The 26,486-nt window shown below is 33.8% G+C and overlaps 1 protein-coding gene across 7 annotated transcripts in view; it reads left to right on the forward strand.

Moving 5' to 3' along the window:
* STXBP5L (syntaxin binding protein 5L) overlaps positions 1 to 26,486 on the forward strand; it is a 346,530-nt gene that overhangs the window by 202,912 nt on the left and 117,132 nt on the right. For all 7 annotated transcript variants that reach the window (XM_076001837.1, XM_076001841.1, XM_020287216.2 and 4 more), the window contains exons 15-18: positions 14,962 to 15,002; positions 18,819 to 19,036; positions 21,096 to 21,268; positions 24,733 to 24,858. In XM_076001837.1, the coding sequence (XP_075857952.1) occupies positions 14,962 to 15,002; positions 18,819 to 19,036; positions 21,096 to 21,268; positions 24,733 to 24,858 (558 nt within the window). The remainder of the gene's footprint in view (positions 1 to 14,961; positions 15,003 to 18,818; positions 19,037 to 21,095; positions 21,269 to 24,732; positions 24,859 to 26,486) is intronic.

Below are 26,486 nucleotides of genomic sequence, written 5' to 3' on the forward strand. Positions count from 1 at the left end.
ACCAAAACCTGACAAGCACATCACAAGAAAGGAAATATATAAGCAATGTCTTTCATTAATATGCATGTACAACCCTAAATAAAATGTGAAGCAATAGAATTCAGTGATATTTGAAAAAGGGTACTGGCTCAAAACAAAGTTGACTTTATTTCAGGAATGCAATGCTGGTTTAATGCTCAAAAAAACAATCAATATAATTTTCTGCACTAAGTAAATAAATTTGAAAAATCTCATGATCATATATTTAATGAGAATTTGATACATTTAACATCTATTTATGATTTTTAAAAAACCTTCTAGCAAGCTAGAAATAGAAGAGTAATTCTGTAATCTGAAAAAGGGCTTCTATTTTAAAAAAAAAACAAAACCCAACAGTAAATATTATAATTATTGGTGAAATACTTGAAGTTTAGTCCCATACATAGAGAAAGAGACTAGGATTCCTTCTCTTATCCCTCCTTATTCAACATTACACTTGTAGACCTAGCCAGTTCAGTAGGGCAAAAACTTGAAAATAAAAATATAAAGATTAGAAAGGAAAATATAAAAATATTGTTACTCATGAACAACATGATTATGGTGTGGAAAGAATTATAAATCTTGATCAAGTGAGATTTATCCTAGGAATGCAAGATAATTTCAACATATGAAAATCAATCAACCTAATACACATATTAATAGCATAAAAGAAAAACACATAATTATCTCAATTAATGCAAGAAAAAGCATTTGAAAAAATTGAGCACCTGTTAAAGATTAAAAACAACAACACTCAGAAAACTAGGAGAAGAATGGAACTTGTTTAACTTGGTAAAGGGCATTTTTCCAAACTCACAGCTAACATTATACTCAATGGAAAAAGACTGAACACTTTCCCCTGAGACCAAGATCCAGACAAGGCCGCCTGCTTTTCCTACTCCTATTTCTTATTGTACTGGACATCCTAGCCAGAGAATTGAGGCTAGAAGAAAAAAATAAAAGGCATCCACAATAGAAAGGAAAAAGTATAATATCCCTATTTGTAGATGACATAATTTTTTACATAGAAGATCAAAGAGAATCCACTGTGAAACAATTTGGAAAGAATAAATGAAGTCTCAAAATTATAGGATACAATATTGAGACAAAATCAGTCATGTTTCTACATACGAACAATGAAAAATCTGCAAAGAAAGTTATGCCAAAGTTATTCCAATAGCATCAAAGAAAATAAAATACTTAGGAATAAATTTAACCAAAGAGATGAAAGACTTGCAAACTAGAAACTACAAAACTTTGCTGAAAGAAATTAAATAGGGCATAAATAAATGGAATGACATCCTATGTTCATGAAATGGAAGACTTAATATTGTTAAGATGGCAGTATCCCCAAAGCAATCTATATATTCACTACAATTCCTATCAAAATCCCAATGGCCTTTTTTTGCAGAAATGCAAAAGCTTACCCTAATATTCTTACGGAATTACAAGGGATCTCAAATAGTCAAAATAATTTTGAAAAAGAACAAATTGGAGGATTCAATTCCCAACTGCAAAACTTTGTATACAGCGATAGTAATCAAAACAGTATGATTAGTCCTCATTTAACGTCCATAGGTTCTTGGAAACTGCAACCTTAAGTGAAATGATGTACAGCAGGTCCTCACATGGCATCATTTTATTATAAAGTTGTTGAGAAAAAAATTGGTTTCATTATACATTGTTTCACTTAAAGTCAGTTTTTAAAACCTATCAACAATATTAAGTAAGGACTTACTGTATATAGTACTGACATAAGGTTAGAGATATAATTCAATGGAATAGAACTGTGAGTCCTGAAATAAAACTATACATCTATGGCTAATTGATTTTTGACAAGGGAACCAAGACCAAATGAATCATCTTTTCAACAAATGGTACTGGAAGAACTGGATATTCACATGCCAAAGAACAAATTTGGACCCCTACCTTACACCATATACAAAAGTTAACTTAAATTGAATCAAAGAATGAAATTTACAGCTAAAACTATAAAACTCATAGAAGAAAACAAAGGGATAAACTTTCATGACCTTGATTTTTGCCATAGTTTCTTAGATATTACACCGAAAGCATAAGCAACAAAAGAAAAAATAGATGAACTGGTCTTTGTCAAGTGAAAAGATAATCCTGAATGAGTGAAATATTTCAAATCATATATCTGGTAAGAGTTTACTATCCAAAATATGTAAAATACTCTTAGAGTTCTACAACAAAAAGGCAAATATTCCAATTTAAAAATAAAATAGGCAAAGGCCTTGTATAGACATTTTTCCAAAATATAATAGATATACAAAAAGCACATGAAAAGATGCTCAACATCATTATTCATTAGGAAAAAGCCAATTAAAACCATAATGATATATACCACTTCATAATCACTAGGGCAGCTATAATTTTAGAATTTGAAAATAATTCTAATTTGTGGAGAGAATGTAAATAAGTGTGGAGAGAATGTAAATAAATTGGAAACCTCCTACATTGCTGGTGCAGCTTCTATGGAAAGCAGTTTGGCAGTTCCTTAAAAAGGTAAACAGAATTACCATAGGATCCAGCAAGTTCACTCCTAAGTATATACCCCAAATAATTGAAAGTAGGTGTTTAAACCAAAATTTGTATGTGAATGTTCACAGCAATACTAATAGCCAAAAGGTGAAAACAGTCCAAGTGCCCATCTACTGATGAATGGATAGACAAATTGTATATCCATACAATAAATATTATTCTGCCACAAAAAGGAATGAATTTCTGATATATGCTATAAAGTGGAAGAACTTTGAAAACATTATGCTAAGTAAAAGAAACCAGTAAAAGGCCATATACTATATAATTCCACTTATATGAAATATCCAGAATAGGCAAATCCTTAAAGACAATAAGTATATTTGTATTTACCAGCCTGGAAGATAAGTGTGAAGGGAGTGATGTTTCATGGCTATAGAGTTTCCTCTCAAAATGATGAAAATGTTCTGGAACTTAATAGAAGTACAGCATTATAAATGTAATAAATACCACTAAATTGTACACTTTAAATTGGTAAATTTTATGTGAATTTAGCCAAAATAAAAAATATCTTCAAAAGAAGTGAGAATTTAGAGAAAAAGAAATATATTTCAGTAAGGGAACCATTATAAAGCACCAAATAGAATAATGCATTTAAGCAGACTATATAAATAATTATATTAAATGTATATGGGCTAAAATGTTCCTGCTAAAATAAACTTTGGAACTCTGCATTGAAAAAAATACAAGTCTGTGCAGTTTAAAACCACATTTTCAATACATATGTATTCAGTAAGTTTCAGTATATAAGGATTAAAAAACATACTGTAAATAGTAATAAGAGATACTTGGTGAAGCCAAGGTAAAATCAGATAAAATAGATTTTATAGTTAAAATAATCCCACAGATACAGTACATCACTTTATCGCATTAAAAGTTTCAGTTTAAAAGGAAGATATAGTAATTTTAAATTTCTATTCAATAATATCTTCAAAATTTATAAAGCAAATGTTGACAGAAATACAAGGAGAAATTGACAAAACAAACATTCCGTTTGGACAGAAATCTCTCTTCTTAATTAATAGAAAAATTAGTAAGAAAACAGAATATTTAGAAAAAATAATTAACAAACTTTATATATCTAGAATACATCATCATAAAGAAATGATAAATGGTTGAGGCAATGGATACCCGAACTACCCCGATTTGGTTATTACACATTGTATGCCTATATCAAAACTTTACATGTACCCAATAACTATGTACAACTCTTACGTATCCATAATTGTTAAAAATTAATTTTTAAAAAAGAAATGACTCAAGAAATATAAATAATATACTAATAAAAATGTGAAAAATAGAAAATGAAAAAGCAAGCAACAAACTAGAAGAAAATATTTGTAATCTATAATATAACCACCAAAATTGTATCTAGAGTAGATAACTTCAAATCAATAATAAAAAGGCAATTAACCCAATTGAAAAATGGACAAAAGGGGGGGGAGGAGCAAGATGGTGGATGAGAAACACCACCAGACAGAGTGTCTCTGCAAAAAAGATGGTTTCTAGAAGAAATTAGAAGAAAGAAGCAAGCAGACAAGCATATATCAGATGAGGGTAGGAAGGAGGGGTACCAGAGACTACAGGAGACTCCACGGGAGGAGGTTGCAGAGGAGAACTGGAAGCAGAGACCTCCCAAGAAGTTGAAACCAGTGGTATGGATAGGTGGAGTGGTTAACTTCCCTCTCCCTTGCATCTCAGACTGCTGGTGGGCCCCCAAGCAGTTGGAGAGACCTGCAGATACCAGCCCAGAGATGGCCACCGCCAGTGAGTGGTAAGCCTGTAGCAGATGCAGCACCAGGCTCCCAACTCCCTTGGGGTACCTCAGTGTGCACAGACCTGAGCTGCGTGGCAGGTGCCATATTGCTACATTCTCCCCACGCCCTTGCCTATCTGCAGCTGCCGAGAGAGACAACATAGCCACCAGCCAGAGGCATCTCCAGGGAACAGGACCTTGATTTTGGGGCCCTTCAGCGGACTGAGGGATACTCAGACTGTGAGCTCCCTAGCTCGCCAGCCTTCCCAGGTACTGCTGGTCCAGTGATTCCAGGAGAATGAGACAGATCCTGAGGCTGAGAGACATCAACCCAGCTTGGGCTCCCTGTGGATGAATTAGGACTGGCACTCCTCTCCCTGGTGGGGTCAGGGATTGAACTCCAGGGCCCAGAGGTCAGACCTGCAAACCAGATCCCATGCACCCAGGTCTTGTATTGCCTGGGGCACAAAAGGGATATTTGTGAATGAGCCTACTAAGGAGTTTGTGCCTTCAGGGGCAGATCAGCATGCTTAAGGGCAATCCTCCTCCCAAGGGGGGGCCATGTACCCAGCCCAGGTGGAGACCCTGTGCAGGGACTCCCAGCCTGCATCATAGCCAGGGGAGACCCAGTGGGGTGAGGTCTGGCCTGCTGGCAGAGGCCCAGGAGAAGCCATGAGGTCATGGAGGGTGGAAAGGAGTGAGGCCTGCTCCAGACTGCAGGTCTCAGACAGCCTGACCCCCACACGCAGACTTTCTGACTGAGTGGGGCCATTCCAGCCCCTCCCTGACAGCTTTTCCTGGAAGCAGAAAACAGAACTTTGACCCCTGCTAGCAGCATTTGTGGTGCTTGAGAGCAGGCTTACCCAACCCAGCTCCATGCAAACTCACTCCCAGACCAGCCCTCACTGAGGTGGAGAATAAGGACACACCTGGAAGTCCCAGGGCCCCACCCACCACCTGAGACACTAGAGTGCCTCTACAGAAGCACAAGAGCTGGTAACAGGACCCAAAAACAGTGTAGCCTGCTCCTCCCAGCAAGCACCACCTACTGACAGGGAGGACATTCTGCACACCCTTTTATGGCATCTACTGACTCATCATACAGGGAGTGGTTGAATATTACCCACAAACACCACCTACTGGCTCAGAGACTAAATAGGGCCTGTCATTATCCAAATGAAAACCTAAAGGTAAGAAGCAACAACTGATCCAGATGGGAAGAAATCAACGAAGGAACTCTGGAAATATGAAAACTCAAACAGAAAGCACACCCCCAAAGAGGAACACCAGCACCTTAGAATTAACAGAAGAAGAATTTCGAGCATGGTTCATAAGAAACTCAACGACTTGCAAGAAAAACTGGATAACCAACACAAAGAAAATGCAAAAAGATTCCAGGACCTGGAACAAAAATTCACTAAAGAAATTGAAATAATGAAGAAAAATCAAACTGAACTCCTGGAAATGAAGAATCAATTCAGGGAACTACAAAACACAATGGAAAGCCTCATGAACAGGGCAGATGAAACAGAAGAAAGAATCTCAGAGACTGAAGATAACACCTTCCAATTAAATAAATCAGTCACAGAGATATAGCAGAGAAACAAGAGAAAAGAACGAGGCCTACAAGATGTGGGATACTATAAAGAAACCTAATATGAGGATTATAGGATTACCCGAAGGGTAAGAGGAAACCACTCAAGGGTTGGATAAACTATTTGAAGAAATAATAGAGGAAAATTTCTGAGGCCTTGGTAAAAGTCTTGATATATAAGTTCAAGAAGCTCAGAGGACCCCTGGGAGATTCATTGCAAATAGGAAGACATCATGACATGCAGTCGTCAGACTGACCAAAATACCAAAGAGTCCCTTCTTGAGCTGTAAGATGAAAGAAGCAAGTAACATACAAAGGAAAACCAATCCGAATAACACCAGACTTCCTACTGAAATTTTACAAGCAAGGAGAGACTGGGACTCCATTCTCACTCTTCTGAAACAAAAATAATGCCCAGCCTGGAAGCTTATTCCCTGCAAAACTAAGTTTTGTATACGAAAGAGAAACCAAGACATTCTCAGATAAGCAAAGACTGAGGGAATTCACCAAGACAAGACTAGCCCTTCAAGAAGTACTCAAAACAGTGTTACCCACAGATCAGCACAATAAACACTCACGAATGTAAATCTACCCAAAACTAAAGATCAAAGCCCAGATACCACAATGGCTCAAAAGAGAAAACAAAGCAACAAAGTTCAACCCAACATAATGAACAGAAATCTGCCCCACCTATGTTATCTCAACAAATGTGAATGGCTTGAACTCCCCACTCAAGAGACATAGATGCCTGAATGGATAAAAAAACACAAGCCAAGTATATGCCGCCTTCAGGAGACACATCTAACCTGCAAGGATGCAGTGAGACTAAAGATAAAGGGGTGGAGAATTATATTTCAAGCAAATGGAAACCAAAAGAAAGCTGGTGTGATGGTGCTGATTACAGATAACTTGGTTTGTAAATCAACAAAAGTAATAAAAGACAAAGAAGGTCACTATATAATGGTGAAGGGTACAGTTCAACAAAAAGACATAACAATTCTAAATATATATGCACCCAACCTTGATATACCCAGATTCATAAATCAAACTCTACTGAATCTAAACAAATGGATAAACAACACCCTCATAGTAGTTGGAGACTTTAACACCCACTGACAGCACAGGACAGATCCTCCAAACAGAAAACCAACAAAGAAATAATGGACTTAAACAGAACTCTAGAACAAATGGGCCTGACTGACATTTACAGGACATTTTACCCCAAAACCACTGAATATACGTTCTTCTCATCAGCCCATGGGTCATTCTCTAAGATTGACCATACCTAGGAAACAAAGCACGTCTCAAAGAATTTAAAAAAATAGAAATTATGCCATGTATCTTTTGGGATCACAATGGAATAAAAGTAGAAATCAACCCTAACAGGAACTCTCATTTCTACACAAAGTCATGGAAACTAAACAACCTTCTGCTGAATGATCACTTCATAAATGAGGAAATGAAGATGGAAATCAAAAGATTCTTTGAACCAAATAACAAAGGAGACACAAGTTATCAAAACCTGTGAGACACAGCTAAAGCAGTCCTGAGAGGAAAGTTTATTTCCATAAGTGCATATATCCAAAAGTCAAAGATTACAAATAGACAACCTAATGAATTGTCTCAAAGAGCTGGAAAAAGAAGAACAGACCAACCCCAAAGCCAGGATAATAAGTGAAATCATTAATATCAAATCAGAACTAAACAAAATTGACAACAGGAAAGCCATAAAGATTAATAAAACAAAAGGTTGGTTCATTGAAAAAATAAACAAAATTGATATGCCTTTGGCTAGACTAATGAAAAGCAGAAAAGAAAAATCTCTAATAAGCTCCATCAGGAACAATAAAGGAGAAATTACAATGGATGCCATGGAGATACAAGATATAATTTATGAATACTACAAAAACCTCTATGCACACAAACTGGAAGATGTGGAGGAAATGGACAATTTCTTAGAAACACACAGGAAACACAGTAGGCTCAACCAGGAAGAAACAGAATTCCTGAATGGACCAATATCAAGTACTGAAATTGAAATAGCAATAAAAAAACCTTCCTAAAAAGAAAAGTCCTGGACCAGATGGTTTCACACCTGAATTTTACCACACCTGCAAAGAAGATCTGGTGCCTATCCTGCAGAAATTATTCCACAATATCAAGAAGGATGGAATCATCCTCAACACCTTTTATGAAGTGAACATAACCCTGATTCCAAAACCAGGAAAGGATTCAGCAAAAAAAGAAAATGACAGACCAATACCCTTATGAATATAGATGCAAAAATTCTGAACAAAATCCTAGACAATTGAATCCAAGTGCTTGTCAAGAAAATAATCCATCAAAACAAAGTGGGCTTCATCCCAGGGATGCAGGGATGGTTCAACATATGCAAATCTATAAATGTAATTCACCATATAAACAGAAACAAAAACAAAGACCATATGATCCTCTCAATAGACGCAGAAAAAGCATTTGACAAAATTCAACACCCTGTTATGATAAAACGCTCAACAAAATAGGCATAGACGGGGCTCATCTAAAAGTGACACAAGCCATATATGACAAACCCACAGCCAATATCATACTGAATGGAGAAAAACTGAAAGCATTCCCACTTAGAACTAGAACAAGACAAGGTTGCCCACTATCTCCACTTCTATTCAACATAGAGCTGGAAGTCCTTGCTACAGCAATCAGACAAGAGAGTGGAATTAAGGGCGTCCAAATGGGAGCAGAAAAGATCAAACTCTCACTTTTTGCTGATGAGATAATATTATACTTAGAAAAACCCAGGGATTCTACCAAGAGACTCCTTGAATTGATAAATGAATTTGGTAAAGTCTCAGGATACAAAATCAATACACAGAAATCAGAGGCATTCATATATGCCAACAACAGTAAAAGTTAGAACCAAATCAGAGACTCAATTCCCTTCAAAATAGCAACAAAGTAAATGAGGTACCTAGAAACATATTTAACTAAGGAGGTGAAAGACCTCTGCAGGGAGAACTATGGAACACTGAAGAAGGAAATAGCAGAGGATGGAAACAGGTGGAAGAGTATACCATGCTCATGGGTTGGCAGAATCAACGTTAAAATTTCTATACTACCCAAAGTGACCTACAGAGTCAATGCAATCCCTATCAAAATGCCACTGTAATTTTTCACAAATATAGAAAAAATTTTATGCTTTGTATGTAACCAGAGAAGACCCCGTGTAGCAAAATCAATCCTAGGCAATAAAAATAAAATAGGAGCTATCAATTTACTAGGCTTCAAATTATACTACAAGGCTATATTAATTAAAACAGCTTGGGACTGGCACAAGAACATGGACATTGACCAGTGGAACATAACAGGGTACCCAGATATAAAACCATCCTCATATAGCCAACTAATCTTCAACAAAACAGACAAAAACATACATTGGGGAAAAGGATCCTTAATAAATGGTGCTGGGAAAACTGGATAGCCACATGTAGAAGATTGAAACAGAACCCACACCTTTCACCTCTCACAAAAATCAACTTAAGCTGGGTAACAGACTTGAACTTTAGGTGTGAAACTATTAGAATTCTAGAGGAAAATGTTGGAAATACTCTTCTAGACATTGGCCTAGGCAAAGAATTTATGAAGAATACCCCAAAGGCAATCACAGCAGCAATAAAAATAAATAAATGGGACCTGATCAAATTAAAAAGCTTCTGTACAACCAAAGAAACTGTCAAGGGAGCAAACAGACAACCCACAGAATGGGAGAAAATTTTCACAAGCTACATATCCAATAAAGGGCTGATAACTAGAATTTATTTAGAACTCAGGAAAATCAGCAAGGAAAAAGCAAACAACCCTATCAAAAAATGGGCAAAAGACATGAACACAAATTTTTCAAAAGAAGACAGAATAATGGCCAACAAACATATGATAAAATGCTCAACATCTCTAATCATCAGGGAAATGCAAATCAAAACCACAATGAGATATCACTTAACACCAGTAAGAATGGCCTTTATCAAAAAGTCCCCAAACAATAAATGTTGGCATGGATGCGGAGAGATAGGAACACTCCTACACTGCTGGTGGACTGCAAACTAGTTCAACCTCTGTGGAAAACAATATGGAGATACCTTAAAGCGATACAAGTAGATCTACCATTTGATAGAGCAATTCCACTACTGGGCATTTACTCAAAAGATCAAAAGTCACTTTATGAAAAACACACCTGCACTCGAATGTTTATAGCAGCACAATTCACAATTGCAAAGTGTGGAAATAACTCAAGTGCCCATCAATTCATGAGTGGATTAATAAAATGTGGTATATGTATACCATGGAGTGTACTATTCCACTTTAAGAAACAATGGTGATTTAGCACCTCTTGTATTTTCCTGGATAGAGCTGGAACCCATTCTACTAAGTGAAGTATCTCAAAAATGGAAAAACAAGCACCACATGTACTCACCAGCAAATTGGTATTAACAGATCAACACCTAATTGAACATATAGGAATAACATTTATTGGGTGTCAGGCAGGTGGGAGGGGGGATGAGGGGATGGGCATATACAAACACAGTGAATGAGATGTGCAACGTTTCGGGGATGGACACGCTTGAAGCTCTGACTCAAGGGGGAAGGGGGGAACATGGGCAATATAAGTAACCTTAACATTTGTACCTCCATAATGTGATGAAATTTAAAAAAAAAAAAAGAAAAATGGACAAAAGACTTGAATGGGGCCTTTGACAGAGGAGAAAGTTGTATTGTTTGTCCTAATTAACAATTAGGGATATGCAAATTAAAACCATAATGAGATACCATGTTATATTCAATACATACTGACAAAAAAGTTTAGAAATTTGTTGGTAACAAGTGTTAGAAGGGATTTAAATCAATGAGAATTCTTCTATATTGTAAATGAGAGTACAAATTTGTAAATTTTGGTACAGTTTGGAATTATCAGTTTGAATATTTTCATACCCTATGACCTACTGATTCTACTCTTATACATACATAAATAATAAAAGACATGTACAAGATTCTCCATGGCTGCAATATTTATAATAGCAAAAGGAAAGGAAAGGAAAGGAAAAGACACAACCATATTGCCCAATTACCAAAGAAGATCTAAGTTGTGGTATAATCACATAAGGGACAATTATGTATTAAATGCAGCAGTGAAAATGAATGAAATTACAGCTACAAGCAAAAGTATGGATGAATTTTATAATTTTATATGGAAAAATGTGAGAAACCATTATTATAAAGTATTTAAAAGCAGCAAAAGTAAATAATGTTTATACATACACAATGTGATAATATTAAAAACAACAGGATGATAAACAATTCAGGATAGTGGTTACTTCTGATAACAAAGAAGGCAGGAGAGATGGAATCAATAAGAACATAGCTGTAGATGCAAGTTAATAGTAATCTTTGGTTGAGTGCTTTCAATACAATTATATCCTATATATTAAATTGATGTTTCCATAGCAGATATTACATGATAAAAAGTAAAATAGAATTAAATGTTGTTAGGTTATATAGAACTTTAAGCCAACATCCTTCAGGATTTTTCAGTACCATTTATAAAGTATCTATAGATATATAATTAGAGTACACAAACAATCATTCATATAGTCAAAAATTGAAAAAAAATCCAAATGTTCATTAACAGGTGAATGAATAAATGGGGTGTATCCATACAATGGAATACTATTCAACAATAAAAAGGAACAAATTACTGATACATGTGACAACAAGGATTATCCTCAAAAATGTTATGCTAAGTGAAAGATGCAGACACAAAAGAGTAATTATTATGTAGGTTCCCCTTATATAAAAATTCTAAGAAAGAAATCAGTCTATACAGGCAGGAAGTAGATCAGTGGGGATCTACTGGGGATGTGAAAGAGGGTTGCATATTGGCATGAGGTAACTTTTTGGGGTGATGGAAATGTTCTAGAACTGAATGATATTATCGGTGTGACAACTATATAAACTTACTAAAAATTATCAAACTGTACATTCACAATGGTTGAATTTTATAGTATGTAAATTATATCTCAATAAAGCTGTTAACAAAGTAAAGTCAGCCATTCAATTAATGACTACCTCACTCTCAAAAAAAAAATCAGTTGACCATATAAATGTGAGTCTATTTCTGGACTCTACTATGTTGTATTGATATATGAATCTGTATTTTACCAGTAGCACAATAAATTTACTGTAGTTTTAGAATGAGGCTTATGTAGTTTGAGTTCTCCAACTTTGTTTTCATTTTTCAAAATTGCTTTGGCTTTTCTAGGCCCTCTACCTTTCTATATAAATTTTAGAATCAGTTTAATTCTACAAAAATAATTTTGCTGTATTTTGAGATTACATTGAATCTACATGTAATTTGGGGAAACCAACATCTAGTAAGTCATACAATTATCCAAAATACATTATATCTCTCCTTTTATTAATGCCTTTTATTTTTTCAATCAACGTAATTTTCAGCATACAGATCTACCACAAATTGTATTAGTTATATCTGAGTATTTCTTTTGAGTACCATGGTAAATGGTACTGTTTTGTAATTTCAATGTCAAAATGTTTATTTCCATTAAATAAAAATATAATTGATTTTTGCACATTGACATTGTATGTCACAATCTTGCCAAACTCTTTTATGAGTTCCAGTATTCTTTTTGTAGTATCATTGGGATTTTCTACATAGCCAATTGTATAATCTGCAAATGGAAACAATTTTTTTCTTCCTTTTCAGTCTGTATGCCTTTTATTTCTTTTTCTTTTTTATTGCAGTGGTTAATATCTCCAATATAATGTTGAATAAGAATGGTAAGAGGGAGCAAATTTTGCTTTGTTCCTGATGTTAGGGAGGAAACATTCCATCTTTAACCATTATGTATGTTACCAGTGATCCTCAACCATGAAACCAGGGACTGGTTTTTCCACAGATTGGAGTGGGGGAATCACTTAGGGATGATTCAAGTGCATTGCATTTATTGTGCACTTTGTTTCTATTATTATTACAGTGTAATATATAATGAAATAATTATAAAACTCATTATAACACAGAATCAGTGGGAGCCCTGAGCTCCTTTTCCTGCAGCTAGATGGTGCCATCTGGGGGTGATGGGAGACAGTGACTGTAAATATACACGAAGCTTTGCTCACTCACCTGCCACTTGCCTTCTGCTGTACAGCCCTGTTCCTAACTAGCCATGAACAGTATGTACCTGCAGCCCGAGGTTTAGGGACCACAGTGTTAGGTGATATGTGTAGTTGTTCCTAGGTGCCCTTTATCAAGTTAAAGAAGTTTTTTCTGTTGCTAGTTTATTGAGAGGTTTTTTTGGTTTTTTTTCAGAATGGATGGTAAATTTTTTAAAATATTTTTTCTGTATCTATTGAGATAACCACGTGGTTTTTCCCTTCTAGTCTGTCAGCGCTTTGGGAAAATCACTCCTCAAACCATGCTTTCCTCTACATTCCACAATCAACATATAAGAGGACTTCTGTGACAAATGTGGGGTTTTTCCCCATACATCAAGAAATAGGCACCAACTGTGTGTCCTTTAATTCAATTCTGACACTATCTGCCCCAAAGTAGTGTCAGATTTTACAGGGTGAGGGCTCAGTTCCCAAGAGACCTCCCCTCCCCAGACACCCCAGAAGTTCTAAGCCTCTGGAACTTCTGACTGACTGGCTTCAAGTTGGGGTTCCTATAACCTCCTCCCTCTTTGGGTTTGATTAATTTGCTGGAGTGGCTCACAGAACTCAGGGAAACACTGGCATTTGCTAGTTTATTATAATGGATATTACAAAGGACACAGATGAAGAGATGCGTAGGGTGAGGTATGGGGAAGGGGTGCAGAGCTTCCATGCCATTCCTGAGCACACCACCCTCCAGGAATCTCCACGTGCTCAGCTATCTATCCAGAAGCTCTCCAAGCCCAGTTCTCTTGGGTTTTTATGGAGGCTTCATTACATAGGCATGATTGACAACCATGTAGAAATGTGATTGGACAAAAGTGCATGATCTAAACCCAGCAAGGCCTGTCTGTTTAGATTCTTCCTGGCCTCTCTGTGTAGCATTCCTTCCTCCAGCGTATAGGGCAGGATCCTGTCTAGAATGAGGATCCTTTGACCCACAATCTGATTAGAGTTCTGCCTTGGGCAGGTTAAAAGAGGACAGGAGAAGGTCAGAGAGAGATTCTATCTTCTGAGGCTGGCTTCTGAGGGCTAAAGTGTTCCAACATTATAACAAAGACTATGGGAGTTATGATACTCCATAGGAGCCATGAATGAAAACCAATATAACACCACAATCAGTGTGGTGATTACAATATGGTAGTTGATTTTTTTAAATGTTTAACTGGCTATCATTCCTAACACAAGCCTCACTTAGTCATGATGTATTATCCTTTCTATATATTACTTGGTTTTCTTTGCTAATATTTTGTTGACACTTTGTATGCCTGTTCTCATGAGGGGTATGTCATTTTTTCTGGTTTTGTTGTCAACATAATGCTGACCTCATCAAATGTGTTGCAAGGTCTTCTAGCCTCTTCTATTTTCTAGATGAGTTCTTATAGAATTGACATGAAATTATGTATTACCAAATAATGGTAAAACTAGATAGATTTAGGGATTTACTTTTATATTTTGAAACTTTAATTTTACTGTGATAATCATTTCATGCTTATATTAATATTAGAATTCTGTCAGTTATCTTTTTCATTGAGTATAAACAATTTTACATAAAATATTCATTTTCCACAGGCCATTTTTCATTGCTCTCTATTATATATATATAATCTTATCATAAAATCTAAGAAATTGTTCTTTTTCTATTAATAATATTTAGATTTTAGTGTATTTAAAAAATAAACCATTGTTTTAAGCTTATAAATGGCTTGGCAGTTTTGAATCAAAATTTTAACAGCAGTCATGTTTTCATACATTTGGAGTGATTATGATTTTTACTTAATATACTTTAATTAATGCTAACTTATTTCTTATCTAGTCATGCAGATGGATCAATAAAATTTTGGGATGCTTCTGCAAGTAAGTTTCAAGTTTCTCCCTGTATAACAGAAACCACTCGGTTAACATTTGCTTATTGCCATCCACCATATTTAGTTTGGGCAATTAACATTTCAGATATATTTTTAGCATATATATGGCTATGTTACAAAATCCATTTCCTATATTGTTAGATAAATTAAAGTGTTATCTGTACTGTACTTTTCTTCTATGATATAAAACAAACAAGACTAAGTCACTCTTTGGTGGCAACCCATTATATCTACAAGAGGCATGTTGCGTTGGAAAAAGTACCAAACTTTGTTGAATTAACTCTGTTCATGGATTTCCTTCACCTCCTACCTGTGCAGTCTTGGCCAAGTGCTTTTACCCTCTAGTCTTCACTTTTGTTCCCCACTCATCTACTAAGTCATATGAAGATCAAAAGAAATTATGTGATGAATGTAAAAATTAATTTTAAATTATTGAGAATTATGAAACTTAAGTAATAAGGTATTCTGTTCAACAGTGAAGTCCATGCAAAGATGCCCAAGACTTTATTATACTCATATATATCCTTCAGAAAACTTAGTCACTAGAAAAGATAAAGGAATGTACACATATAACTACAGAGCAAACCATATAATAATAACTCTACATGTAGTACACCAAATTCTATTTGTTATAAGAAATGGAGGAGACTTATTTGGACTAGGTAGATCCAGAAAGGATATTTTGATGGGGTCCTATCTAATGTGAGTTTTAGAAGATAGTTAAGATTTGGACAGTCAGGAATAGGAAGAGAAGAACAAGTTAGCAATGACTCTAAGTTTCTGAGGATGAGTAACCAGGAAGATGTAGGTAGCTCTTTTGGAAATAATACAAGAGAGCTTTAGAAGTTTGAATTTTGTAATAACACCAGAAAATTCAACTAAAAATATCCAGCAGGTAAGGAGAATAGTTAGGAGTGGAAACTCCTGAAGAAGCAGCATAAAAGTAATATTTGAAGCTATAGAAATAAAGAGCTTTTAAGGAAGACTGTAATAAACAGAATATCAGAGGAAAAAGGTTAAATACTGATAATACTCATAGCCCACAAGGTAGAGTCCCTCAGCAATCAAGCAAACCATCAGCAGGAGGAAAAGATTAAAAGCTATGTGTTCTGAAGCCCATCCCTGACCTCAGTAGAGAGCAAGTGCTTAAAGGGAAACTCCAAAGGGCAACAGAATTTTCAGAAGAGTTGAATTTTTTCATGCAAATCAGAGTTTTTTCCTGGACAAAATCAATTGCATAGTGGTGTCATTTCTCCTTCCCCACCACCTCAAAGTCATTCCTTGGCTTTTAAAATATGACAGGACACTTTTGCATTAATTATTAGGGTACATGCCACCCTTAAGCATGCATAATATTTTAAGAAATTCATTTTAAAGAAAATATTTTATAACATTCAGAATATTGCAATGAATTACAGCATGTTTGATATTTATACTGTAATCAATTATAAGGGCATATCTTCAACTTAATGGATGTCACTGAAAAAATATCACTTTGCTAATTTTATGAAACACTAACACAGGAAGTGAGGTGAATTTGAATAATCGAGTTTATATTATTATGTATTTTAGTTTTCTATTGCTAAGTAATACATTGACAAAATCTAACAGCCTGAAACAGCACACATTAACTATCTCAGCATTTCTATTTATCAGGAATCTGATTACACTTTAGCTAGGTCCTTTGCTCAAGGTCTCACAAAATTGTAGTCAGGGTGTTGGCTGAGGCTACAGTTTCATCTGAGGCTCAAGGTTATCTTCCAACCTCATGTGGTTTTTGGCAGGCTTCATTTTCTTGCACATTTAGAACTCATGGTAGCTTTCTGCTTCAAAACCAGCAAGAGCGAGTGTCTCTTTACCTTCAGAGAGGGCCCTAGTCTCTCTTTTAAAAGATTCACCTGATTACGTCAGGCTCATTAAGAATAATCTTTGTTGCTTAACTCAAAGTCAGCTAATTTGGGGCCATAATTATGTCTGTAATACCATTTCACCATGGTTATGTAACAATAATAATCATGAGAGAGATATCCCATCTGACCTTAGAAGCCATTCTATAGCACCCAGTACAAGCCTTACCTATTTTAAAAACTATTTTAGTTTCATATAACTTCAGGCTTATAAAATAATTGCAAAAACAGGACTGAAACTATAAAATGTTGTATACCTTTCTTCCAAATTCCCCAAATGTCAATGTATCTACTTTTGTTCCCCTCCTCCACCTCTCTTCGTCCCCCTCCTCTCCCTCTTACTCTTTCTTTCTTCTTTCCATGTATTCGCTCACACACGTGCATATATATATGTACATATATATGTATAGCTTTTCTGTAGCCATTTGAAAGTAAAGTTGTAGACCATGCTCCTCTAGCACTACATACCCCTTCATATTTCAATGTGCATTTCCTACAAACAAGGGCATTCTCTTACATAATCAAAGTATAGTTATCAAAACCAGGAGATTAACAGTCCTACAACACTATTATCTAATCCCCAGATCTTATTCAGCTTTCTCCAATTTTCCCAATAACATCCTTTATAACAAAAGAAAATCTAGAATTATTTGTTGCATTTAGTCATCATATCTTTTGAATTTAAAAAACAAATCTGGAATAGTTCCTGAGTCTTTATTTCATGACATTGATATTTTTAAAGAGTTCAGGGAAGTTATTTTGTTAGAATTTCCTTCAGTCTGGGTTTTTTTTTTTGTTTTTTTTTTTTTTTTTGAGACAGAGTCTCACTTTGTTGCCCAGGCTAGAGTGAGTGCCGTGGCGTCAGCCTGGCTCACAGCAACCTCAATCTCCGGGGCTCAGCGATCCTACTGCCTCAGCCTCCCGAGTAGCTGGGACTACAGGCATGCGCCACCATGCCCGGCTAATTTTTTCTATATATATTTTTAGTTGGTCAATTAATTTGTTTCTATTTTTGGTAGAGATGGGGTCTCGCTCAGGCTGGTTTCGAACTCCTGACCTTGAGCAATCCGCCCGCCTCGGCCTCCCAAAGTGCTAGGATTACAGGCGTGAGCCACCGCGCCCGGCCTTCAGTCTGGGTTTGATTACTGTTTCTCATGATTAGATTCAGATTATGCACTTTTGGTGGGACTCCTGATTGTTGAAACTTTTCTCAAGGATCTTTTGTAGAATCAAAGCTTTTCTATAGAGGAATTATTATCATCATGATCTCAAATGGAAGAGTATTGCTTTAAGTAAATATTCTTGAAAACAGTTCATAAACCCAAAATTTATGAGATCATTTGACCCTTTCTTGACACATAAGCACTCAGAAAATATCCCTTCTAAAATGATTATAGATTATTGAACTCCCAGTATTACTAACTGGTAAATTAGAATGTTTCCCATCTGAAGAAGTGTCTAAAAATTCGTTGAGAGAGATAAACCCTTTGGGGATAGCATAACTATCTCATCTAACAATCAAAGGGTGAAATTTTGAAAAAAGATTGAGAAGTCTCTCCTAGGAAAAAATTATTTTCAGTATTTCCTAACTTTCTAAGCCCTAATGCTTTCATCAGTAAGTAATGATAAAAATACTCACTTTGTGGGACTTTTCTGAGGATCACATGAGAAACACCTATATATTCCATGGTTTATAGTATATATATTTTTCTCTATAGTCTCCCGCTGGCTACTGTACTGAAATGAGAGCATAACATTGAATGCTTACTAATTAAAATATAATTAATTTTCTTAACTTGGTTTTGCTTTTGTGGTTTAACAAATATATTGAAAAAGCTTTAATGACATCTAAGAATTAAGTTTATATTAGATGATAACTTTGTCTCAATATCTTATAGTAACTCTGCAGATGCTGTATAAGCTAAAAACTTCAAAAGTGTTTGAAAAACAGAAGATTGGAGAAGGAAAACAAACATGTGAGATTGTAGATGAAGATCCATTTGCCATTCAGATGATTTATTGGTGTCCAGAAAGCAGAATATTCTGTGTATCAGGAGTCTCTGCATATGTCATAATTTATAAATTCAGCAGACATGAAGTTACAACAGAAATAGTTGTAAGTTATTTAAAATTTAACTATCACAATTAAAGTTATTAAAAGAAAACAATTAACATAGATTTAGGGTACTACTTAGTATGATTTTAAGCTATTAAGTGTGCAGTATGTGGCCAATAATACAATTCATAGGATTTTTAATTACTATTGTTACTTAATATATTAAAAAATGATTTGGCTTAAAATGACAAAAACAGTTCTTTGTCAAGACTTGGGTTTTTTCCCCCAATGTCATAATGAACTTAGATATTATTTTAAGTTAATCTTGCTACAAATTAAACATGTCATATTTTTCTCATTTTTCTTTTTGATGTTATACAAGTTACATCTTCCTGGCCAAAATGAGTCAATTTATTTTGTCTGCTAATTGCCAATACTAGAACTTTAGAATTATTTTTTAAATTTATTTACTTTTATTGACAAAAATTGTACATATTTATAGTGTATATGATGTTTGAAATATGTAAATATTGGGGAATATATATCTTTATATTCCCATATATATACCTATAAAATGTATAGGTTTTATATAGACATTTATTGATTTATGTATATAAGTCAAATTAATGCAGGTTTTGTTGTATACTTTTATTAATTTTTAAAGTTTACCTGATTTTTGTTTTCTTGTCAACTACTTACCATAAAGATTATTTCTTTATAATAAAGTTATTTTTGATGATTTTCTATATAGCAACTTTTTTTATAGGATAGAAATAATCATGGGGCAACTAAACTTAATTTTTAAATCAATGAAATACTCTGATTATTCAAAATAATGGTTCACTTATGGGATAAATTAAATCTATTAAGGTACTTATAGAAAATTTTCCTTCCCTACCATGTCCAGAATATAAGATTATTTATTACAGGCCTATGTATAAGTGTTTTTACCTCAACAGCTAAGATTAATATCACTCTTTTGTAATGTATTAGTTAAAAGCCTGGGGTTTGAAGTCAGGTAAACCTAGATTTTAATTCTAGCTTTCCCATTGAATACCTGTGTGACTTTGAGCAAGTCTGGCTAAGATACAATTTCATCACATATAATTTCCTGTGTAAAACAAAATTGAAAACTGGAAAATAAAAATAAACTGGAAATATTAATACCAATTTCATAGCATTCTTGTGATGATTAAAAACATTATTATAATGAATATCTAACTCTATAGTAAACACTCAATAATTGATCATTTTATTGTCACTGTTAGAGTTTAGGGTTTTTTTGTAGTTTTAAAGCAATTATGACAATAATTTGGTAATATTGCTATATTCATCACCCCATAATGACATTTTTGTAAGCGATTGTTTTCAATCTCAAAAATGCTCATTTTTACATTATAAAGAAAACATTTTTTATAAAATCAGTTTTACTTAATGTATTTAATATAGTCATGAAGTACTTAGTTTTAAAACATTTTTAGTTTAGGGCTTTGGGGAACAACTTTTTATTCCTATATAAATTATCATATGTTTTTATTAAGTAATTTTAATCAAGCTGATGAAATTAAATAAGGGCTAAGGTAATTAACCCACCAAAATTGTGTAATTTTTTTTTTTGGAAAATTTCTACTAGATTAATGCAAAGGCAAAATGCAATGAAAAAATTTTAAACTAAAAAGCATTATACAAATAATGATTTTTTTCATACACACAAACACATTCTATACACACACTCCCCACATAGACACATAACCACATACATCCAATTTAATTTCTTTCATTAGAATAACCATAACCAGTTTCTTCTTTATCTTATATCATATAATTTTTAAATTACCTTAAAATATTTATTATATAAAAACTTTATTCCCAGTGGTAGAATTCTTCTTATAATTCCAAAGAATTTTTAAAATTTTATATTTTTGTTGACTGCTATTGAATATTCATATAATTACGGACTTAATTCAATTTGGGGTACTTCTCTACTTTAGTATAAATTGAAATTGAATTTATTAATCTGAAAAAATTGTGAATAATTTCTAAAAAGTTATTAGAATTTTAATGTGATTATTTATTATTATGACTTAGATTAAATTAAAACTTGATTTTTTTTTTTAAGTCATTAGAGGTACGACTTCAGTATGATGTTGAAGATATTATTACCCCTGAACCAGAAACAAGTCCTCCGTTTCCAGATCTCTCATCCCAGCTTCCTTCTTCAAGTAGTCTCTCCGGAAGCACTAACACTGTGGGTAGTGAAGGAGTAACAAAGGACAGTATCCCATGTCTCAAGTAAGAGTTGCTACCAAATTTTAAAACAGTTTTATATATTAATCATATAAGTATTTGAAACCATGACAAAATCAAGCTTCTTGCTTATTAAGTTGTCAAGTGATCTGTAATTGAGGAGGGGGTCTTTTCTCTGAACATCCATGAAGAGGGCACAATATTTTCATCCTTTGTTTATTTGCTCATATATTTCCTTCCCAGAAGAACCCTAAAGAAAACATGGCTTTGATAGAATTGGAAGTTTGACAGGGTGAAAACTTGGCCATTTGTTTGAAATTGAAAAAGTATGTTTATGGAATTTCTGTGATCTTCTTGGAATCAAAAAGAAAACCAAGTTTACTGTCCACTGCAAGAGCCTTATGTTAGCAAAAAGAATTTCTCTCATGGTTGGTAGTGTATTGAATAATATTTCTTTCTTTCTTATAACTACTGCTATTTGTTAATAAAATATGTAGTCTTGATTTATCTAAACAAAGTTTAGCATTATATTAAATGAAACCTAAAGTTAATAAAAGTCCATAGTGATATTCACTTTAAATTGTCTTTATGCTTTTTAATAATAGGTTATAAATTACTACTTACTGCTTGTATACCATCAAACCTAGTGTTAGCTGGTTGGAGAATTAGCTTAAGCAGGGTATTTCTCAGAGCCACATATGAAAATATCTGCATCTGCTACTTGAGGAAACTTAGACAGCTAGTTTTCTCATTTCTTTGAACACTCTTATGGAAAATTTAGAGATAAGATTTCAGGAACAAAATTCATACAATTAGTAGTTGCCATAGCATAGTTTTGTACTCATTGGTTTTCCTGCCAAAACTTTTCCTGTGAAATACAAGGGGAAAAAGGTATTACTGTGAGGAAAATCTACAAAGAGGAAACATCATCATAAAATTTTAGCTAATGGAAAACTTTCATAATATTATAATTTTACATATTTAATCTTACTTTTATTATCTTTGCTTTACTTTATTGAATTCTATTAAAATAAAAACCAGAAAAAGAACAAAAATTTCAACAAGGTTTAAGAAAGCATTTTGTAGATTGATTTATTAAGAAGCCTCATTACAGTGTGAAGCTTCTAATGACATACATTTATTTTTCTATAAAATTTTTAAAAAATTAAGATAGGGGTTTCAAAGATAGTGATGAAAGAGAAAAAACACTGAAACCAACAATGATCTGGTACTAGAGATAAAATAAGCAGTAAAAATTATGAAATATAATATATATAGACACATTTAATGTTGACTTGAAAAGTAATGAAGGCACTCTTAAGGATAACTAAAACAACCAAAGGAAAAGCTCAGTATAATCCTATATTATGTGGTTATGGCCTAAGGACCAAATGGAAAACCTGATTTAAGTATATTATTTTGTAATTTACATTACATTATGAAAGATTCTTAAGTTGTATACTATTTGTACTTTGCTAAATTGTATGTAGGCATCCATCCCGAAGTCACTTTCCTTTGCTGAATTTAGTCTCCGATATGCATTAGTTAATAAATAAACATTTCAACTAGCCAAATCTTAATTTTAGCAATATTATGATTCTTATCAGCATACACACACTTGTGCAAGTATATGAATTATTTTTTTTTTTGCCTTTGTGTTCCTACTGACCAAAATGGTGGTCATCATGGGCCTCATTAAGAGGGTGAGATTAAAATAAAAACTTGAAGTAGGTGAGAGAGTTAGCCAAAGAATATCTGGTGGAAGAGTGTTCCAGGCAAAAAGAACAGTTATAGCAAAGAACTTAAAGTTCTTGGCATGTTTGAGGGGCAGTAACAAAGTCAGTGTATCTAGAGTGGGTGGGGAGGTGATAGGAGATGAAGTCAGATAGATAATATCAATTGTGGCCCATTGTAAGGACCTTGCCTTTTTATTCCAAATGAGAAATAGGGAATATATCATAAGATAGAGAAGTGACATGATCAGACTTAAATTTTATTTTTTTTGAGACAGAGTCTTACTCTGTTGCCTGGGCTAGATTGCCGTAGCATCAGCCTAGCTCACAGCAACCTCAAACTCCTGGGCTCAAGCGATCCTCCTGCCTCAGCTTCCCAAGTAGCTGGGACTACAGGCATGCGCCACCATGCCCAGCTAATTTTTTCTATATATTTTTAGTTGTCCGGCTAATTTCTTTCTATTTTTAGTAGAGGTGGGGTCTCACTCTTGCTCAGGCTGATTTCAAACTCCTGACCTTAAGTAATCCACCCGCCTCAGCCTCCCAGAGTGCTAGGATTACAGGCATAAGCCACCGCTCCTGGCCTTAAATGTATTTATCTTTTTTTAGTTTACACATACTTCCATACAGTTTTATTCTTTTCTTAGTGTACATCAACCAATAATTATGTTCACTAAATTTGGAGGACATACTGTGATTTTTATACAAGATCTGGTAAAAAATATATAAAATTCTATTCTAAAATTATAACAAATTCAGTTTTCTGATTACAACTTTTTTTTTTATTTCAGCATATCGTGGGGGTACAAATGTTAAGGTTACATGTATTGCTCTGGCCGGCCTTAAATTTTAAATAGACTAATTTAGTGGTTGTTGAAAATGGATTTGGGGATAGAAAGAAAGAATAGAAGCTGGGAGACCAGTTAGGAAGCTACTAGAGTAAACTAATTAAAGATGAAGTTAAGGGCTGCCAGATTTAGCAAATAAGGAACAGGATACCCACTTAAATTTGATTTTTAGATAAACAATGAACACTTTTTTAGTAGCAGTATATGCCAAATATTTCATTATACATTTATACTAAAAAATGTATTTACTGTTTATTAGAAATTTAAATGGGAGTCCTGTATTTTTATTTGGCAGCTGTTAATAGAGTGATAGTAGTAGAGGAGTAAACAGTAGTCAGATTCTGTATATATTTTAAACGTAGCATTGATGGTATTTGATAACTGGATGGTTAGGAAATGTGAGAGAAGTATGAGAGAGGAAGAATTACTTTAAGGTTTTTTAACTGAATAACTGGAAAGCTAAAAGTTGCTATCAATTAGAAGAGAGAAGGCTACAGGTGGGGCAGGTTTAGAGGAAAATATCAGACATTCAGGTGTTGGATATGTTAAACCTTATGCTGAGTAGTAGGTTAATGGTCATTCTCTTTATTATGCTTTATAACTTCCATATATATAATGAATATTACATAATAAAAATAATTACATAATAAAAATAATTTAAAATACTATTCTCCAAAAAAATAAAAGAAGTGATGAAGGCCAGTTAATGTGGATTTTAATAACTGAAAAGGTACTTAAAGAAATAACTAAGCAATCGTAAGTGGTTCAGTATATTTTGAGGAAGCTAGAAGATACTGTCCACCTGAGAGCTGCCCCTCCCAATACCTGGTGGTGTATATTTCTATAGGATAAATCTATATAAATTCTCAAGTTTGAACATGCTTAGTTAAGCTGTATGTAATAGAATTGTTTTTTCTCTTTCTTCTAGTGTTAAGACACGACCAGTGCGGATGCCTCCAGGATATCAAGCAGAACTTGTTATTCAGCTGGTGTGGGTAGATGGTGAACCTCCCCAACAAATTACTAGTCTTGCTGTAAGCTCAGCATATGGAATGTAAGTAATTAAACTTTCCTTCTGAATTGTATTATTTAACTTATCTGTTTGATGTTTTTAGACGTTTCTTTTAGAATACTTAGGTGAAGTCCTGAAAATGGAAAGAAGCCCTTAGCTGGATTTTTATTAGATTGAACATAAGAAAAATAAAAATTTAAACTGTGGTTATCTGTTCTTTTTTGATGTCAAACTTGTGATAGTGTTCTCACTTTTGATGTTATTAAGAAATTATTAGGATGTAACTGCACTTATACCTTTTTGTTTGTGTGCTTTTATATTTTCTGTTCTTTTCTCCTTATATGTTATTTTGGATACTTTCCTTTGACTTGTTTTTTAGAGTTCATTAATTCCCTCTTCAGCTGTGTCTAATCTAATGATAGATATACACATGGAGTTTAATGTCAGTTATTTTTCAGTTCTAGACCTTCTACTTGATGATTTTAAAGCTTCCTGTTCTCTTTCTAAATTATCATTTTTGTCTTTATTTCCTTGGGCATGTTGAATGTAGTCTTTACATGTGTTTATGATACTTCCATATTTGGTATCCAAACTATTACTTTTCTTGGTTTGAGCATCACGATATATTGTGTATACATATTCTAGTTTGGGGTTATTTTTAAAAATTGAGAAATGAACATTATAATTTGAGGTTCTAGATGATGTTATCTTCCTCCAGAAAGTATTTTCGCTAGTCTAGGTTAAGAGACTATATACAGACTATAACATAACTCAATAAAATATAACTTATGAACAACATAACTCAATCAAATATAAGATCTTTGAAAGTTGGATTTTATTCTCTTTAAAGTCTAATTTAATTCCATTTAATCCTGATTCCTAGGTTGTAACCTTCCATAGAGGTTGTGTCAAACTATACTCCCACCAGCAATGTTGAGAATGCCTGGTTTCCCACAACCTTTATAACAACAACATATAACCAGACTTTTGATCACCATTGATTTAAGTGAAAAGTAGTACTTATTATAATATTAGTAGACTTTTCTTGTATCTTAAGTGAAATTGAACACCTTTTCCTGTATTGTGACATTTTCTGTTTCTATTCTTTGTCCATTTGTCTGCAGAGTTGGCCTTTATCTTAGAGATTTGTGAAAATTGTTTATATGTTAGGGAAGTTAGTTATCTCTATGATGTAATTTGTGAATATTTCTCCTGCTTTTGTTTGCTTTATGACTTTGTTTAGGATGATTTCTTCTTTCACATGCATAGCTTTTAAAATAATTCTATTTTTTATTCTCTTCTTTTATGGCTCTGGATTTTGTGTCATCCTTAGAAAGGTATTCCTAACATTAAGATAATAAAAAATTATGTTTTATCTAATATACTGATTATTTATTTTACAGATTGAAAGTTTTAATCTATCTGAAACTTATTTAAGTATAAAGTATGAAATAAGGATTAAACTATATTTTTTCCTGATGACTAAAAATGTGCCAATACCATTTCCTTAATACTTCATCTCTACTAACTTAGAATCAACTTTTATCAAAAAATACATTTCCTTGTGTATTTGTCTATATTCTGTACTTCCTAAGCTAAGTCTAGTGAGTCCTAAGAGAACTCCTTGAAGCCATCAGTAAAGAGAAGTACATGAAAAAAAGTCTTAGTTT

The sequence above is a fragment of the Microcebus murinus genome, chromosome 1, assembly GCF_040939455.1.
Source record: "Microcebus murinus isolate Inina chromosome 1, M.murinus_Inina_mat1.0, whole genome shotgun sequence".
Classification (NCBI taxonomy): domain Eukaryota; kingdom Metazoa; phylum Chordata; class Mammalia; order Primates; family Cheirogaleidae; genus Microcebus; species Microcebus murinus.